General features: G+C 37.7%; 1 protein-coding gene across 3 annotated transcripts in view; it reads left to right on the top strand.

The window, feature by feature from the left end:
* GSK3B (glycogen synthase kinase 3 beta) overlaps positions 1–19,004 on the top strand; it is a 102,886-nt gene that overhangs the window by 30,306 nt on the left and 53,576 nt on the right. For all 3 annotated transcript variants that reach the window (XM_063294596.1, XM_063294597.1, XM_063294595.1), the window contains 3 exons: positions 7,902–7,985; positions 8,973–9,083; positions 14,118–14,248. In XM_063294596.1, coding sequence (XP_063150666.1) covers positions 7,902–7,985; positions 8,973–9,083; positions 14,118–14,248 — 326 coding nt within the window. The remainder of the gene's footprint in view (positions 1–7,901; positions 7,986–8,972; positions 9,084–14,117; positions 14,249–19,004) is intronic.

The raw sequence follows: 19,004 nt of genomic DNA, 5'->3' as shown, positions 1-19,004 counted from the left end.
CTGCTTTTTCGAGATAATGATCAGTCAGTAGAAACTTAAGTATTTTGAGCATGTGATGATAGTGGAGTAGAAAAAAATATTATTTGTTGTAAGGAAGAGGAAATTAGAAAGGGAAGACAGTGGATAAGTTGATTGGCTGGACAGGGAGATACCAGAATGTACTTGGAAGAGCTATGGGTCATTACTTAAAGACAGTTCAAGATAGAGGTTGCCTTGATAACAGCTATTATGGTTTGTTTGGGACTATGTTAAAGTCAGGTATAATTTTGTCCTTCCGGTATTTCAGAAGAATTATTTTGACCATCCCCGTGCATGAAAAATCCATACTTTTTGATGTCTTGGTAGATTCCAAATGCTGGAGATAGAGCAAAGCAGAACATATGTGTCTTTCCCCAGTAATGATAAATTTAAAGTCATGTTAACCATAATACGGATTTCTCCCCCATATGTAGTTGGACATTTCAATTTTTGAATTTAATCTCCAACAGCAAGGTGATTTCTGTTGAGCCCTTATTATTCTGAGGTATCCAGTGCATAATGAAACAGAATTTTCTATTGTTTTAAAACTACCTTTAAATCCAAAGGAATTTAACATTTAATGTTAAACATTTAACATTTTTAAATGTGACATTCCATTGCTCCATTATTCCAGAGTTCACATAAATATCAAATACCATCTGTGAGGGACCTACATTTGATGGGTCTTGGGAGGTGGACCTTCTCTGCAGTGGTGCCTGCCTTATGGAGCATTCTCCCTGCCCCCCCCCCGCCCCTGAAGTCGAGTTAGCTCCATCCCTGTTAAAATTCCTCAAGACCTGGTTATGTCAACAAGCTTGGGGGGCCCAGGGGACCAGTGATGTGTTAAGGTGGCTCCCCTGTTATGGGTGATACGTGGTTGCTGTATTTACTCTCTCCGTTTGTGGATTGTATATTCTAATTTTTTAAATATTATTTAAATATTTAATAATGATTGTCCATGACGCGGTGGTGCTGTGGGTTAAATTGCTGAGCTGCTGAGCTTGCTGATCGGAAGGTTGGAGGTTCGAATCCGCGTGACGGGGTGAGCTCCCGTTGCTAGTCCCAGCTCCTGCCAACCTAGCAGTTCGAAAACGTGCAAATGTGAGTAGATTAATAGGTACCACTTCGGCGGGCAGGTAACGGCGTTCCGTGTAGTCATGCTGGCCACATGACCACAGAAGTGTCTACAGACAAATGCCGGCTCTTCGGCTTTGAAACGGAGATGAGCACCGCCCCCTAGAGTCGGACATGACTGGACTTAATGTCAAGGGAAACCTTTACCTTTACCTTATATTTTTATAATGATTGTTTTTATACTGTTGTTTTATCTGATTGTTGTATGCCACCTAGAGTCACTTCCAGTGAGATGGGCAGCTATAAAATTTAATTAATTAATTAATGCATGCATGCATGCATGCATACTTAATCTGTCTGCATGCATGAGTATGATTGCTAGGGTCCCACTGATTCCCATGAAGTGTCTGCAAACCTTTCTCCCACAATTTCCTTACAGCTGCTCCTGGAAAGAGCTGACTAGTTTATTGCAGCCACTTTATTCCATATAATTCTTCTCTGCCACTGGTTTACCAGAGAGAAGGTAGATTGCAGTCCTCCTTCCTTCTGTAGCCCAAGCTGATGAGAAAGATTATGCTAAAGGACAGATCCCCTTTCTGGAATGTGCATGATTGGCTTGTTAAGAACTCTAAATCTTTTATTATGTATAGGAAGGTCAGAGACCTAGAATAAACAATTCTGAAGACATTGATTTCAGTCACCTGCTATCTCAGCCTGGTGTCTCTCAAAAATGCACACATCAGAACAAATTCACACAAACGAGATTTCAGTTCTTAATAATGTAATCTATACTTAAGAAGCTTCACTGACCCTAGCTTGCTGTTCAGATTACTAGATCCAGCCCTGCTATTGCCAGCTGGAGCCATCTTCCCGTCTGGCTTCCAGTGAACCTCAGAGAAGAGAAAATAAATGTCAGAGCAAAATAGAGACTGCCCTATCCTGTTGCTGAAAGCCCATCTGAATGGGGAAGCACACACTTCTGATTGGCTCCTCTTCAGTTTCCTCTACCCATTGACAGGTGGCAACTTCTCTTTAATACTTGCAAGGTCTATGCTTTAATAAAATCTTCATCATTGCCTGCCCAAACATCTTTATACTCCCATGTTGCAAAGGAAACTTCAGTTAAATTAATTATTACTACAGCAGTAACAGGGAAAAAAAAGATGATTGCTGTTCTGAATATTCATTTATCCCAACAAAAGCGTTCCAACAAAAAAGGTAAAAAGAAATAAAAGGCCAAAGAAGTGGATACAAAAATAAATCAGAGTTATTGTAAAACATCCCTGGCACCCTTACACTTTTTAAAATAAACTAATATTGTTATTTCCAGTAAGGGAGAAAGAGAAAATCTGTTTCTGTTTAATTGACATTAAAATGTTACGTGTTTAAAAATAATCCAAGTTGTAGAAAGTACTTCATCATCTTTTACTTTTAGTGAGGATCAATTAGAAAAAAAACCTAATTTTTTATTAGATGCTGAAGACCGTTTGGCAGCCTGAAATTAAAAATTGGCATAAAAGCAAACAAGGAACATAAAAACATCAAAGGAACTTTTCAGTCATCCAAAGCAGAAACTTAAGATGGTGGGGAAAAAACTTCCACAGAAGCATGAAATGACTTCTTGCCAATGACTTGAGGACAAAAATGGCTAGTTAGCTGATAAACAAACTTGAAAATTCCTCTCATAAATTAAATTTGTTGTTGGCTATATGGAAAGGAGAGGCTGGGATGCAGCGTGCCTTCTCTAAACCTTCTGGCAGGGCTAGTACTTCATTTATTAGTGTTTCTATAGCAAGAACAGGCTGATGGTTCTTTGTTTTGAAATTCCAGCCATATATATATACTGCAAAGAGATCAAGAGTTTAAGGATAAGACATTGTCTTGAAAGGTCTTACTAGACTTATTAAATCAGTTAAAAAACTTATACAGTCTTCCACATTGATTTATTTTGCTGTTCATGATTTTTTCTCATTAGAATTGTTTGTAATTGTGCTGTTTTTGTACTTTTTGTTTTTAGATACTCCCATCTTTTTTTAAAATCCACTTTCTAGATCAGCATTTGATTACACGCAGCTTCAACATTAGATGGTTCCCTGTTGTTTAGTATCATGTCAAGAGTAGCTAGTCCCTTTTGCATTACACCATTCTCCAAAAGACAATTATCTGGAAGGATCTATTGTTTAAGCTACGGACTTTTCTTAAAATAGCCACAGTCACATGAATTCTCATGTGAAAGCAGAGAGCTTGCAAGAGATAGCTATCTCATGAGATTTTGACCATGTTTAATTTATGGAAGCTATATTGCTAGGCAAGTATAGTCAGCCAGAAACTAATCCCATAGTCAAGAATTACAAATAAGTTAGCACTCTCTCATTTTGCATTTTGCACACTATGACTCCTGTGAATGTTGTGTTGGTAGGGCTCTTCAGAATCATTTCAAAAGTAAAAAAGAACTATTTGTTGAAAAAGTAATCAGTTCTATAACTTTTCAACAGGGAAAAAGAGAATTCCAGGTGCCTCTTTTTGTTTTTGTTTGAACAAGTGATACTTACTAAGAACTTAAAAACCCTTTTCCTGAGTTACGAGCTTTTCTGAACAAAGATGCTTTGATTGCAACTCTAGCTCTTGATAGGGCATCAAACCTTGATCCAGCTGGCATTTCAGGTTTGTTTATGGGACCAGGAAATGATAACATGAAAAAATAAAAAGGTTCCTTATGTGGGGAGCTCACTGTAGTCAATGGTCAGAAAACAAATCTGTTCTGTACATTTCTAAGGTTGCAGGCTGTTGGATCAGAGCATTTTCAGAAATACTACAGCATTTATCATCATCATCACATTTATTACAGCCCTAAGGCCAGACACAATAGAACTATACGGTAGCAACAGTCTTACGTTATTACATATATATAAAACAAAAGCAATTAGTATACTATGATCCAAAATTAATTAAGAATGAAAATAGTAAAATGAATTGAAATAAAATACTTGTTAAGGAATTCTAAATCTAAGTGATGGTGCGGCGTATTGTGCAGATGGTAGCACAAAACTGGGCAACCTGGGAGGATATTTTCGGATCCTTGTCAGAAAGGATACTCTGGTTTCTCTTCAGATTGTATAACTCTTTCGCCTGCAGCATTTATTGTTTTTCATAGAAACTGTGCTGACACAAAATCACTACAAAAGTTGTAATTGATAATCTGGAAAAGCAGAGGTTGTTTTTTGGCAGTGTTGTTAGTCCATGATACATTTTTATTAATCAGACCACATTCTCTCTTAGAATGTCCTAGGGAAGGTAATCTAAGTAGACTAGGGAATGTAATGCATATGTATTCTTAATCTTTATCCCAGCTCTCATGTGAAGATGCCATTTATAATGCTTTCAGAAATTGTGTTTGCATCCTGAATATGTATTATGCAAGGATCTAGTTGTCTTTGCACCTTTTCAGACTTTGAGCTAGTTCAGTCATCACATTAAGCCATTGTCAGGGTCAGTCTCGCTTCGCAATAAGACACAGACTCACTTAATGGGTATTAAGGATTTCTGGTTTATTGGAATGGTGGCTGACAGAACGAAAAACGAGAACGGGGTGTGTGGTGTGGAGGTGCCCATTTTATACCCTCTTGTATGACCCCGGGCTCCTCCACCCTCCATTGTCCCAATCCTTCTTGATGGGACCCTTGATGGCTGCCTGGGCGTTTTCCCGGTGTCTTCTCTTCTCGATTCTGGTGTGTCCTCCAGGGCACCAGGTACGGCTTATCTCTGCTCATCCGACGTCCTTCTTTTCAGCTGCATATGGGTCCATGGGTGTGGGTGCTTTGGGTGCTTGTTTTAATCCCTGGTTTAATTATCTTCTTCCTCCATTCCTTAATGATCATGATCTACGTTGTGAGGCTCTTTTGTGCCTTGCAACGAGGTCATGACACCATGTTGTATGGATAAATGCATTTTTATTATAGTCAAACAACAGCAAGAACAAATCATCCAGAGAGTAATATACTACGTAAGAAACAGATGCAGGTATAACAAGTTTATTGTGAGGATCCTAATACAATTTGTGATATAGTAGAATAGGCCCAACTATTTTGACTACTCTTGAATGAAGGCAAATATGCTTCTCATAGAGAGTCCTAATATAGTGGGCAGGCAGTTTCAAGCTGGTGAAACATTTACCTGGCCACAGACCCAGATTCATTCTCCAAAATGTAACATTGTCAAGGAATAGATTTAATTCGTTTTGTTATTCAGCATGCAGGATGTCATGCTCGTTACAAGTCATTACACAGAACTTGCTGTTTAAGATATACCCCGACTTGATCAGAATCCATGGACAGCAAAACTGTGCTATGGAGAGAGGCTGTATGTCAGCAGGTTATCCAACATGGCCCTTTTCAAATTATTAGCGGTATCTGACCCATTAAAATAAAAGTGAACTTTTAAGTGGAAAGGACTTCGAATTTTTTGGTGGAAAAATTTTTTTTTTTTTGCAATGCTTGTGGCATGCTTGTCTTCCTCACTGAAAACAACCTAACATATATTTGCAGCAATAGTTGCAGCTCATAATAGTTCTTGAAAGAAAAAGTTAAAGGATTGGAGCACTGAATGGAAACAAGGATTTATCAGTTCAAATAAAGGCAGCTCTCAGCAGAAGTTAACAGTGGAAGCAACTTTCAATAAAAACGACAAACAGAGGCCAAGCCAGTAGATGTGACAGCCAGAAGCAGAAGACATAGAAAATACTCTGCCCTGCCGGATCTCAGAAACAGATAACGATTGGTTCAGCACATCTGCAGATTCTGTCAGTCGTTGTAAAAAGTTGATTTGCCTGCTTTAGCTCCCAGTTGCCTAGGCAGGACTTCTGGCATTTCTTCACACCCCTCAAAGTTATGGGAGGAGAGGCAGCTTTTGCTGTTTTCATCCTGCCTTGCTTCTGAATAAAGCACCCTGTGGTGAGCAGTTGCATTTAACTTATGCTTCCAGCGACAGGATTTTACAAAGCAGCAGAAAAAGCCTATGTTCCAAAGTATACACTTGTGGCTTGCTGCCTTGCTGACCCTTGCTGATTACATGCAGAGAAATACGGCATATCGCTGGTAAGAGTAATCTTCCACTTCTGCCCTGTTCCCTAGGACTCCTTCAATGATTGAATGATTAAAACTTGAGTTTTTGAACTTTAAGCTCTAAAGAATTAAAAGAAAAGGAAGGAAAGAAAAGCCCTAAGGCAGCCTCAAACAGTCCTAGCAAATTGTGGCAACTTAAAATAATGTGAGGAATAATTTACAAAGACAAATGCAGAAACCCATTGAGGCAGCTCCACTCCTACTGAAGGTACATTTGCATTGACTTTGGTATGATCGTGGTTACAAATTGTAATTTCTTTTACAGCTGCAATTTCTCCCATTTCTTCTTTCCCCCTACTTGTTTTTTTCCCCTCTTTTTAAAAAACTGGCCTTTATAAAAGATATTCCTTCATTAAAGTTTATTTCATTTTCTTTTCCTATTCGTTTGTATAATATTAACAGTAACAGTCACTTGAGTAATTTGTTAATTTGTGTAAGAGGTAGCAGGATTGCATTGTAATATTTGACTACTGTCAGTTGGAAATTAGAGATTTAAATTTAGTTTTATCACCGTAGTATTTTTATTGTTTCAGGGGGTGGTGGATTTTTTTTGGATATAAACCAAATATGGTATGGATGGATATGGTATATATTTTTTTCTTTCTTGCACACTTTTTCATATTAATAGTATCAAATGGCAGTGAAAATAACAATAAATGTTAACAGATGACTGCAGAGTTCATCACTTGGGAAACAAAAATCAAATACACAGCTGTAGCATGGGGGATACCAGGTCTGAGACTTGTGAAGATTTTGGAATAGTAGATGATTGCAAATGGAATCTGAACCACCAGTGTGATGTGGCTTCAAAAAAGGCAAATACAATTTTAGACTGCATCAACAGAATTATAATTTGAAAATCATGGGAAATAATCATTCCATTTTATTCTACTTTGGTCAGACACCTATCTCAAATATAGTTCTATACCCTACTCTTTAAGAAGGATTTAGAGAAATTGGGGCAGGATCGGAGATGAGCAGTTTCAAAGATAATTAGGAAATTAGAAACTAATTCTTGTGAAGAGGGATTTTAGGTATTTGAAATATTGAGAAGAAAATATTGAAGGGACTATCCAAAAGGGTATGACATAGAAGAAAGTCCAGTTTTATATCATCTCGCCGTGTACGCCAACAGGATAAAAAGAAGGCAGGTTCCATCTGAATGTTGGAAGAAGCTTTCTCAGTGTAGGAGCAACTGCCCAGGTTGATGATAGAGTTCATTTGCTGGTTCATGAGGTAGCTAGACAGTCATCCTGTGTGGATGCTTTAATTTAGATTCCTGCATTGAATGGAAGTTGGATTTAATAGTCTAAACAGGCCTTTTCAACTCTTCCATTCCATAAGCATTGTCTGCAGGCTTCTAATAGGCCATAACACACAGTTTCTTAGGAATTAACAAATAAGAAATACTGGGTTGAACCTTTTGAGTTTTCTGGTAATTTATATAAGATACTTTATGTGAATCTATCCTGCTAACATTATCTACGTCAAGTGGTTTTAAATACTGAATATAGTGTTCAAGTGCAATAAAAATTCTTTGTTCTGCTACATGCTGTTATTTCAGTAAAAGTCAATGCAAAATATATTGCACTGTATTTTTTTCAGACTGACAAAATATATGAGTTCTGTATCAAATCATATGAAGATTTTAGAAAATGACCTTTTAAATATTATCCTCTCTTCTTTTAGAATCGAGAGCTTCAAATCATGAGAAAGCTTGATCATTGTAACATTGTCAGATTACGTTATTTCTTTTACTCCAGTGGAGAGAAGGTAAGTTGGGGAAAAAAATGATATTCTAGAATAGCAATAGATGTGTAGTACAAATACTAACAACAGACAAAGCTTTGGTGTGGCTCATCTCCTTATCATTTTGGATATTAATTATCTGACAAGAGAATTAGGGGGTGGCTGATTGCATAAGCAGTGGCAAGGAACAGAAGTAGCATATATTTTAGAGGAGCTTATAGAAAAGAAAAGATAAGATAGAAGGCAGGATATTTGAAGCAATATTTGTGGTCTGGCTCACTTTGGTGGAACAAACATCCAGCTGAACAGCAGCAAATAGACCTCTCCTTCTTGTAAAATACCAGATTAATCTTTGTGCTTTGGAGTGAATAGAATGGATAAAGAGAAACAGACATTCTAGCTAGTAGCCGGCCTCCTTTCGATTGTTAAGCAAGTGTTTCTTCATGCCACCATGGGTCCACAAGGTGAGTGTAACTTCAGGGGATAGAATCTTTATATTCAGGCTAGAAATAATATGAACGTAGTTTAGCAATATGTAGTTAAATCTTGGTATGTAGCATCTAATTGCAAATTGTGTGAATCAAGCTCTTATAGCTCATGCTGTTTTGAGGTTACATTTTGGAATGCTTAATTAAATGTTAAATTAATTAAAATGTTGGGGTTTTTTATAGCACGCTTATAATATATTTCACTATCTAGTTCCTTTTAAGCTCTTGTGTCACTTTCCCTCTTTTTTCCTTTTTCTTCCCTTTAATGTAGTAGATGAGGTTATTTCATAAGCACTCATATCTCTATACCTCTATTTCAAATAGAATACTTTATAAGAAGGATGGTGTTGAAATAGAGTTTAATTTTATTGCATTCCTTATCTAATCCTATTTGTGTAAGCTGTAGCCTTTACAGAAATGACTTTTTTCAGCTAACAAATTCTAACAAAAAGTTAAAATGAATATTACTATATGAATATCTTATTACTGTTTTTCTTGTTTTCTTGCTTTTTCTCCTTTCCAGAAAGATGAGGTATATCTTAATTTGGTGTTGGACTATGTTCCTGAGACAGTATACAGAGTGGCAAGGCATTATAGTAGAGCCAAACAGACACTCCCCATGATATTTGTGAAGGTAAGTGAAAAGAATTGAGAAACTCAATAGTTCTTGGTTATGGTATTGTCTATAGCTGTATCACTCTCAGAAAGCTTTGGAACTGAATTTTTTAGAAGGAAGCCCATCCCTTTTCCTTTGGAGACAACATGTTCTACGTCGTAGCTCCTGTTATTTCCCTTTACCCTATTTGACAACAGAACATCCATCACCCCTGTAATGGGTATTCTAAGCCATGTACTTTCATGTTTTGTTTTGTTTTGTTTTGTTTTGTTTTGTTTTGTTTTGTTTTGTTTTGTTTTGTTTTGTTTTGTTTTGTTTTGTTTTGTTTTGTTTTGTTTTGTTTTGTTTTGTTTCTTCTTTCCCTTTCTAATGTTCTTCTTCTTCTTTCCCCTTTGCAATTTGTTTTGTTGGAATTGATGCTGACTGTAGTTGATTGTCTCTCCACCTGCTGGCAGATTTGTGCAACTCAGGGCTCTATTTTCTAAGTATATTCCATGGGGCGGCAAACTACTTTTGACAGCCAGCCATTATCTATCCCTGCTGTGTCTCTGGAGGGAAGCAGTACCTATTCTTTCCCCTGTCCTTTAACACTCCTGTACTTCAATTTTATTGTGGGAATGGATGCTTCAGATAGAGAATAATGTTCCAAATTAACCCTCATGCCAAAATGCTATTGAAAGTTGCATGAAAAGTAATGCCTTAGTGTTATAAGTCACCAACAATGTCAGTACTAGCATCTGTTCTTTCACAATTTGATGGGAAATTGCTGCGAACCAAAGTTGTGTGGATATTGTTTGTAAAATGGAAGCCTGTCAATGAGTTTCAAGCAGTGTGCTGTGACTGAATTTTTGATTGCCAGTCAAATCAAAAATTGAAATTCATTGCCAAATGCAGGTTGTTACTGTTGATGTGAGTACTGTGTGTCATTGGGTTAAAAAAATGGAAAGATGGTCAACTGGGAAGATCTGATTTCTTTAATCAAGAATGAAGTGGACAATCTGTGACAATAACCAGTGAGTTTCACATGAGAAAAATTGATGAACTGATTAAGGACAATTAGCAGATCACTCAAAGATAAATGGCTATCAAACTAGACAATGTGTGCAAGGTTTGTGCAAGATGGGTTCTTAGAATGCTGATGGAGAGATGAAAGTTCCAAGAGTTGAAATTTATCGGCAATTGTTGGCATACCTAGAGAATGAAAGTGAATCATTTCTTCACAGCATCGTGACTACTGATGTAACATGGGCTCATCATCATGACCCAGAAATGAAGATAAGTCCATGGAATTTCACAAAGATTTCCCTGCAGAAAAAAAAATCAAAACCCAGGCTTCAGCAGGAAAACTCGTGGTTACATTTTTTGGGGATGCAGATGAAGTTATTCATATGGATTTCCTTGAACTAACTATTAACAAGTACAACATTGTGACAGTCAGAACTTTAAAACAATGAGCAAGAGTTTGGAGGCACAAGGCCATTTCAGTGCAACATGATAACACTATGCTTTATACCTCACAAGCCACTCAAGAGGCAATTGCAAAGCTGGATCTCACAATTTTACCACATCCCTATGCAGTCCAGACTTGATGAAATGTAACTTTACCTTCTCCCAAACTGAAAGAATACTTTGTGGGTATCTTTTTGATTCAAATGAAGAGATGGAAAGGACTTTCAGGACCCGATTGAAAAGACTATGTGTGGAGTTCAGTAAGCTTGTCCAATAAGCTTGATAAGTTTGTCCAGTGTTGGCAGAAGTGTGTAGCAAATGGTAGGGATTTTGTACAGAAGTAAATACAGGTAGCAAAAGAGCTCCTTTCAGGGATTATTTTCCTGTTTCATTTACTAAAAATTCCCTATTTAAACTGAAGTTATGGAGATGGAGGCATTACTTTTTATTCAGTCTTTGTAGGTGTCACACTCATTGGAGAATATTGTTGCTGATGAAGCTCTGGTGGTGGTAGCCCTGGAATTCATTGCTCTCTCTATTTCAAAGGATGGGTCTAATATTCAGTACTGAGGAAACCTTGTGATTTTCTATTGCATCTATAGGAGTCAATACATGCAAAAGTTTAGGCATCCTGTCAAATTTTATGTTTCTGTGACTCCCTAAGCAGAACAGAAGCTGAGAATCTTCTACATGGTACAGACATGTCTTTCTGCAAATTTAAATGCTTACCTTCTATTGAAGGGCAGTTGTTGACAGAATAAAAAATAAGAAAAGAAAGACTATTGTAGATGACATTACTTGTATGTTTAGGATCCTTGATGCATATCTCATATTCATTTAAGCTTCAGCTGGATACCTTGACATTCTCCTTTAGAATTTGCAGATACAATCCAGAATCCATTATTTCACAGTGATTACAAGCCGTCCTGGTTTGGAGACTGCAAACCATGAGACTCCCACCATCATACTTCATATTTGGGATGAGATTCATTCATTCATTCATTCATTCATTCATTCATTCATTCATTCAGCTTGTGCCCCGGTTAACTCTTGGCAGCTTGCCAGTATAGAGAATAACAAACTTAAAACATCCATGGTACCATTAAAATGAAGGATAACAGCAAACACTCTGTATTGAAGACAGCAAGAATAAGACAAGACATATTAAAAGGTGAAGGATAGCCTAGTGCTTAAGAGAATTGGAATAACTCTGTTTTCAGCATTTTCCTGAAAGTCAGTAGGGAGTGATGAGTCTGATCTCTGTAGGAAGGCCATTCCAGAGAGTTGACACTGCCACAGGGAAACAGTGCTTCCTAGCCTTGGCCTCCCTCATCTTTAGAAGTATGGGACTACTTTTTAGCAGTTTCTCTCTATAAAGTCTGATGATTGGACTGATTGATTCCTTTTCTGGAATACATGATTTGTTTTTTCCGAACATAATGTTTCTCATTAATGCCAAAACATTCCATGGTTGTCTCATTTATCCCACAGAACTTTGTTTTAGTAGACTGCTGGATCATCCAGATCCTCTTTGGCAAACAAGACAGGAAGCAACATGCTTTCTAGTGAGCAATTATTTCTTCCTTGGTTATCCTCCATGCATATCTCTCCTGTTCAGTGTTTTCCTTTTTGTGGATTCATGAACACTGACATTAGATAATGTATCTTTTGCCATTACCCTCTCCAGCCCCCCCCCCCGAGTATTGTATGTGCTCTTGGGCTGATTTTTGCTAGACAGCCACTCCTAGAAAGGGTAACAGTGGTACTATATTTTCTCCATTATCTGCTTGCCTATGGATTGATACAGACCTAATTCTTTTGTAGTAGCCCTTTCCAGCCTTATGAGCATTGAAAACTCTTTTTCTGAACTTTGTAGAGTTCTTTGATTGGGGTATGATTCACTTCCACAAATCTTGTCAATTAAGAGCAGATTCTGATGGGGCACCTAATGTGGACTTTTTTAATCAGGGAAAGTTCCTCAAACTCAGACCTGGTTGCCATCTCACTGATTGGAATATCTGACTCAACTTACCCTTAAGAGAATTGATTGTCCAGAGTATTGCCTATTTTTCCAATAAGGTAGTGACTATTGACTCAATGTGTTCAGTAAAGATGTGACTCAGTTTGGGGTGTTACTTGTTTAACCCAAATCTCTTTATCTGTTAAGAGATGAAGTTCAGATCACTGCAGGATTGTGTAATGGTATGTGGGAATGACCTTGGTAGATGAGGGGAAGAGATGCTGCCTAGGGAACAATCAGATAAGCTGCATAACTAACAGAGAAAGAAACTCAGAAAGGAACCTCCCTAACTTACCAGGCTGTAAAAGAGACAGCGGGAAATTTGTACTTTCAGACTTGCAAGATTCTATTAATGTAGTCTTACAATACAGTAGAATTAGCTCGTCTGGTCATGTTTCCTGTCTGGAAAGGCTGACAGACTAGTTTTAAATGGTTCACAGACTTTCTCTTGCCACTATTGCGGTCCCTGCCCACTTCATTTCTTCTTGATATGTGCTCCTGTACATGCCCATTCATTCATTCATTCTTCAAATTTAGTCACTGCCCATCTCACTCACTCACAGCTTTTGGAGAGAAGGAAGGAAGGAAGGAGTTCTTGGCATTTTTGATTTGGAAGAAGCTTGGCCTTTTTTTTTTCTTGGACTGTTTGATTGCTTTTGATACTATGTACTAGACTATCCTCTCCTCCTTAATTGTGATCTTTGTGATTTACGGACATGGGTTATGTTTTTATACAGAGCTCTCTATGCTCAAAACATTCTAACACTTAAACTTTGTTTGCAGGGGCCTTCCATTTCCACCCCTGCCCCTTATTAAGTGACTAGGCATAGCTCCCACTTCGTTTTCAACTTCCACAGTGTTAGCACATTTGCCCCTGAGCTGATCATCCTTCTCTTCATCAGAATCTTCCCTCCCTCCCTCCCTCCCTCCCTAGAATGGAAGAGTTGGAAGGGAGCTCATACATCAGTGTTAGTGCAGAAGTGTGCTAAACTATCCCTGATAGTGGCCATTCAGCTCTTGTTTGAAAACTTTCCAACAAGCAGGAATCCCATAATTTATTTTATGTTTGCATTGAGCAGGCTTTCCAGTTGCCTTGGATTACACTTCAGGTAAATTTAGCTAGCTTCTTCCAAAGGGGAAGACTTATATGAAGGACTCTCGTATAGAATAACATAAAGACATGTTCTCAATACTCTACAAGTAGGATTGAGTTACATAATGGTAGATTTTGTCCAATGGAAAAAAATGTACTAATGATGGGAGCCAATTAGATAACTGTATTATTTTATTTTTTGTGTTATTTTGATCATTTATATGCATTTAGCTGCTTTGATTTCCCTAGTGCAGCATTCCTTACAATTAGCCATGCTTGTTGTGGCCTACTGGGAATTGCAGTTCAAGAACATCTGAATTATACCTGCTGTGCTGAAAGAAATGTGAAAAAAATATTTTGTAAAATGGATAAATGTGTATGTTATGAAGAAGATATTATTTCAAGTATTATAGAAATTTTAGAAATTTTACTATCTGCCAGTGTTTTGATACAGAAAGTATGATCACAATATTTGTTTCTTATGTTACAGTTGTATATGTATCAATTATTCCGAAGTTTAGCCTATATCCATTCCTTTGGAATATGTCATCGGGATATAAAACCACAGAATCTTTTGCTGGACCCTGACACAGCTGTCCTAAAACTTTGTGATTTTGGAAGGTAAGTATTTCAGGACTCTTTTCATGGTTTCCTAAATACACATTTTTATTGTAATTATTGTAGTCTTGGCAGTTATTCCCACTAATGGTAAATAGGATAAATAGGACACAGTTACCATGGGTAACAATTACACTTCAGCAGTTGCTTTGTTTTATACTTAGTGGGGTTAACTGCTTATAGGTGCAGTTTGGAATGGCCTGAAGGAAATCTCTTGTTTCACAGTTCTTTTTTCTGATTCATTTCTGAATGCTTTCAGCTCAAAGCTAGAACCCTTGATTTCAACAAGGGGCTAGCTGGAAAGTGAGGCTGAGAAATTGGGACATAGATCCAGGATCTTAAAGAACTTTCTATATTTATTTCTTCCTTGAGACCAAGTTAATTGGCAATATATGATAAAGTCTTGAGTAAACCAGATTTTCTAGAAAAAGGTATGCTGGAACAAATTTTACTGATGTTTTGAGAGAACATATGTATATTTTATATAGAATTACTTTAGTCAAGTCCTCCTTTGCTGGAATTGCAACTCTCTAATTTCTGACAAAAGCTGTGATCAGTCTTCTTTATCTAATTTATCTTCCTGCAGCAAAAAAAGCAAAATAATTATATTTCACATTATGCCAGAAGGCATCATAGATGCTACTGTGTTGGGTTTCTCCTCATAAAGCTTTATTTTCAATCTCCCAACCATCCTTGTTGGTAAAGTGTGCACAAATGGAAAATGACATGCAAATATGTATTTATTTATTTATCAAATTTTATCACTGCCCATCTCCCCCTCCCCCCCAAGCAGGGACTCTGGGCGGTTTACAAAAAAAAATCGATTATGGCTTAGATAAAACCAAAGAAAGATCAATCAGGATTTCAGATACTGAGTTTCAGCATGAGTTAGGCCAAGCTACAAGGCTTTTCCATTCCATATGAGTAAATGTAGATCTTTATCCAATGGATTACCTAAATTCATGTATCACTCCAAGCTATAAATGGTCTTTTGCAGACTTGCTTTGTTTGCCACCCTTGCTTTGCCAGTACAGATAAAAGATCCTTTCAATTTTGCAACAATTATGCCAAGTTATCTAGGAGAAATAGAATCAATTAAATGCATTATCTGAAGACGTGTTATATGAGATTCAGACAAGACAGCACTTATTAAGCAAAATGATAGAATGATTTGGTTTTCTGAGGAACTAAAAGAGGTGATACAATTGAAAAGAGGCCCAGAATGATGGAGCAGAAAACCAGAATATGACTGAGCACTGGTAAAAGCTCATCTTTGAGCCTGTATGGTGGCAAAGCATCATCTTCTCTATACTTAACTGAGCCTACAGATTCCTTTTCAGCAGCCCAGTTCAATATTACCTGGATCTTTTTAGGGAATGTTGGATGAGATAAGGTGTCTGCACACTCCCCAGGTGATTTTGAGCATTTCATGGCAGACCAAATGAATTCCATGGAGCCTTCCAACTGTCATTTCTGTGATTCAAAGCTATGTGTTTGGGAGAATATGACTCCCAACAGATGACAAGAGCCTCAGAATTCATAGCCCCAATGTCAGCAGAAAAAATGTTTTTCTCTGGTCAGGTGATTGCAGTGTTTGGAATACCTGGGTTAAATATTGAGAATCAGCACAGACCAGATCGGCTTCAGGATTAAATGAGCTCTGAATGACAGAGTGAAAGGAAATTTTGTGCTGCAGGCCTATTCTGGATTTTCATTTATTTAGTTATTTTCTCTCCCGCCTTTATTATTTTTATAAATAACCCAAGGCGGGGAACACACCTATTACTCCTTCCTCCTCCTGTTTTCCCCACAACCACCACCCTGTGAGGTGAGTTGGGCTGAGGGAACGTGACTGGCCCAAGGTCACCCAGCTGGCTTTCACGCCTAAGGCGGGACTAGAACTCTCAGTCTCCTGATTTCTAGCCTGGAACTTTAACCACTAGACCAGACTGGCATGTTCAGCACAGAACACCTGTTTCTTATGCAAAAAAGACAGCATTTCTTTTTGCATTTTTGTAGGATAACCAAGATGTTCTTGGTAGAGGCCTTTTCCCTTTAAACAGATAAATATGGCTAAATATGTAACATGGAAATTTCAACTGGTGCACACTGCAGCAACCTGTATGCAGGCAGGTGAGAGCAAATACAATACTGCTACACCAATGTTACAGGCTCTCCATTGGTTACCAGTTTGCTTCCAGAAATAATTGAAGATGCAGGTCGTTACCTATAAAGCTCTGTGGGGCTTAGATCCAGGCAATTTATTGGACTTTCTCCTCCAGACCCAATCTGCCCAACATCTCTTCAGTCCATGAAGAGATACTCTGGATTCCCCCACCACAACAGAGCAAGGAGGAAATGGACTGAGAAACAATTTTTTTCAGTAGGTGTCCCAGCCCTGACTAATATGCTGACCCCTGAAATTCAAATGGCTTGTAGACACCTTTCTTTTCACAGAGCAACGAAGACCTAGCTCTTAAAGTAAGCATTTAGAGATTAAGATCTAGAGCACTGATTGTCACTAGCCCTCATTTCTTGTTTTTATTATTTATGTGATATTTATGCTAACAATTATGATTTTTATTTGAGTATTAACCAGCTGGAGTCTCTGGAGTTGGGTGAAATAGAACAGTAGAACTATTAGAAAATTAAATAAAATGCAATAAAACACTGCATCCAGCCCTCTCCTCATAGATCTTATAGGAGATTTTATAAAACACTCATCAAAATATTGTTCTTCGAGTTGCTAAGGGAAGACGAACAGATAAGAAATCAGTATATGTTAATGTTTTGAGATCTAATGTACAGAGTGACTGGAAGGTCATAGCCATTTGGGTCTTAACATTCTTTAGATGAGGTATTTGATAGAATTGGCAGTAGCTCCCTTCTACCAAAGTGGAATTCATTGATCTCCTCTGTCTCCACATTGGAAAATAAAGTGTCCTATATAATCCAAAAAAGATGCTGCGGAACCTCTTCCCATGAGGATGACTGGGGACAGCTTTTTACTCCTATTATTTTTAAATTCAGAATAGGCATTTGGGGGATAGGAGCAAAATCCCAAACTAGATCCAAGGGACTTCAGTCCTTATATTTACCCTACCCAATTTCATATGGAAACATTTTGTCCTACACATGCGTTGTTTGTATATTGCAGCTGTCGGTTTGCCACAATCAATCCTGAAAATACATACTTTACCACCAGATTCCAGTTCAAGAAAGAGCTGCAATTTGCAGGTAGCAATATGTACTGTTGGGTTTGTGTTTTCCTGTTCAGTTTTCCCCTGCACTGAGAATATTAGGATTCTCCCAGGCTGTTGGAAATACATCACGTTTCTGAATTATTTCAAAACCTCAGTTTCCATGTTGTGTCAATTTGAGGAAGCCTTTCTACAGTCATTGCAATTTATAGGAGTGCCTGGAAGCCTCCTGTGTAAGAGCTTTCTTACAACAGGAGAAATTTATTTATGTCTCTGTGTAGGTGGTGGTGGGGAAATATATTCATACATACATGTCATGTATCCTTTTTCCTTTAAGAGATTTACTTAATGTCCTTTTGTAACACTTTGTATGGGATACTTTCAGTGGTGATTCCTGATTTAGCTTTAGCTCTTCTATCCTTGGTCTGTCATTCTCATTGGTGGATATCTTCCCTCAGTTTGGATTAAAGTTGTCTGTTCTTTACTGCCTTTCCAACCTGCATATTGACTACTGTCATATCACAGGCTGGTGCAGCAAATGTGCCCACAAGCTTCTGATAGATTTTTTCTGCTATAGAACCAAATCTTCAGCACATAAGCATACAAGTGTGTTTCAAGCACACATTGGGGATTTTTTTAGGATTAGTTTCTGGTGGAGTTAGCCATGTTAGATTGACCTGGGGGCCAACTGGGCATTGCACAAATTTACTGTCATCTTTTTTTTTGAGGAAATATGGTATTGGTAATGTTGAACGGCACTATATCTTAGTCTCTTTTCTTTTTAATGTCTGTATTAGTGGTGTGGGATTGGAGCTTCTGTCTTTTAAATCTTTTCCTCCATTCATAGAAACACAGAACATTCAGATTTTATGTATGCAGATGATGTAGTTACCTTGAGTGCTTCCTGATAGGCAGGATAAAAATTGAACAGTAAAATAATATAGGTTTGGTATTGCAGTATAATATGGTATGATGATAGGCTTTAGAAGGATCCTGGTCACAGTGAACAATTGTTGCAAAAAAGATAAGTAATTATGAACTGGGTGATGAATCTATTTTTTTTTTTAAAAAGCTAAGTATTTTTTTAAAGAAAGCTAAGCAGAGCATATTGAATAGGAAAAAAATACAATAATACAATATAATTAAACATTCTGTATTTTTTGCCAATATAAAAAAATAATCAAATCCTGGTTATAAACTTATCGCCATTAGTTTTTGAACAACAAATTAAGCTACAACCAGACAGAATCATACTGTTCACTCTTGCTTCTCCAGTGATGCAGAATTCATTCAGCCAGGCTTTGGAGCAGGACTGTACAACTTGTCGAGGGAAAGGGGCCATGTTGATTAATTAAAAATCACTGTGGACCTCAAAGGAATATCTGGCAACACCCATCAGCTGTTCGGCAGCTAATGGAGCAGTGGCAGTGCAGTAAGGCCTGGAGGCATTGGAGGTCCTCAGCAGCATGTCTTTCACAGCAGCAGCAAATTTATTGACTTTTTGAAAACTGCTGCTTGGCAGGCTGCACGTTGGGCAGGCCTGCTTTAGAGTGCCCTGC

This window comes from Candoia aspera, chromosome 2 (assembly GCF_035149785.1).
Source record: "Candoia aspera isolate rCanAsp1 chromosome 2, rCanAsp1.hap2, whole genome shotgun sequence".
Classification (NCBI taxonomy): domain Eukaryota; kingdom Metazoa; phylum Chordata; class Lepidosauria; order Squamata; family Boidae; genus Candoia; species Candoia aspera.
The sequence above is the reverse complement of the archived record's forward strand: the minus strand, read 5'-3'. Positions and strand labels throughout refer to the sequence as shown.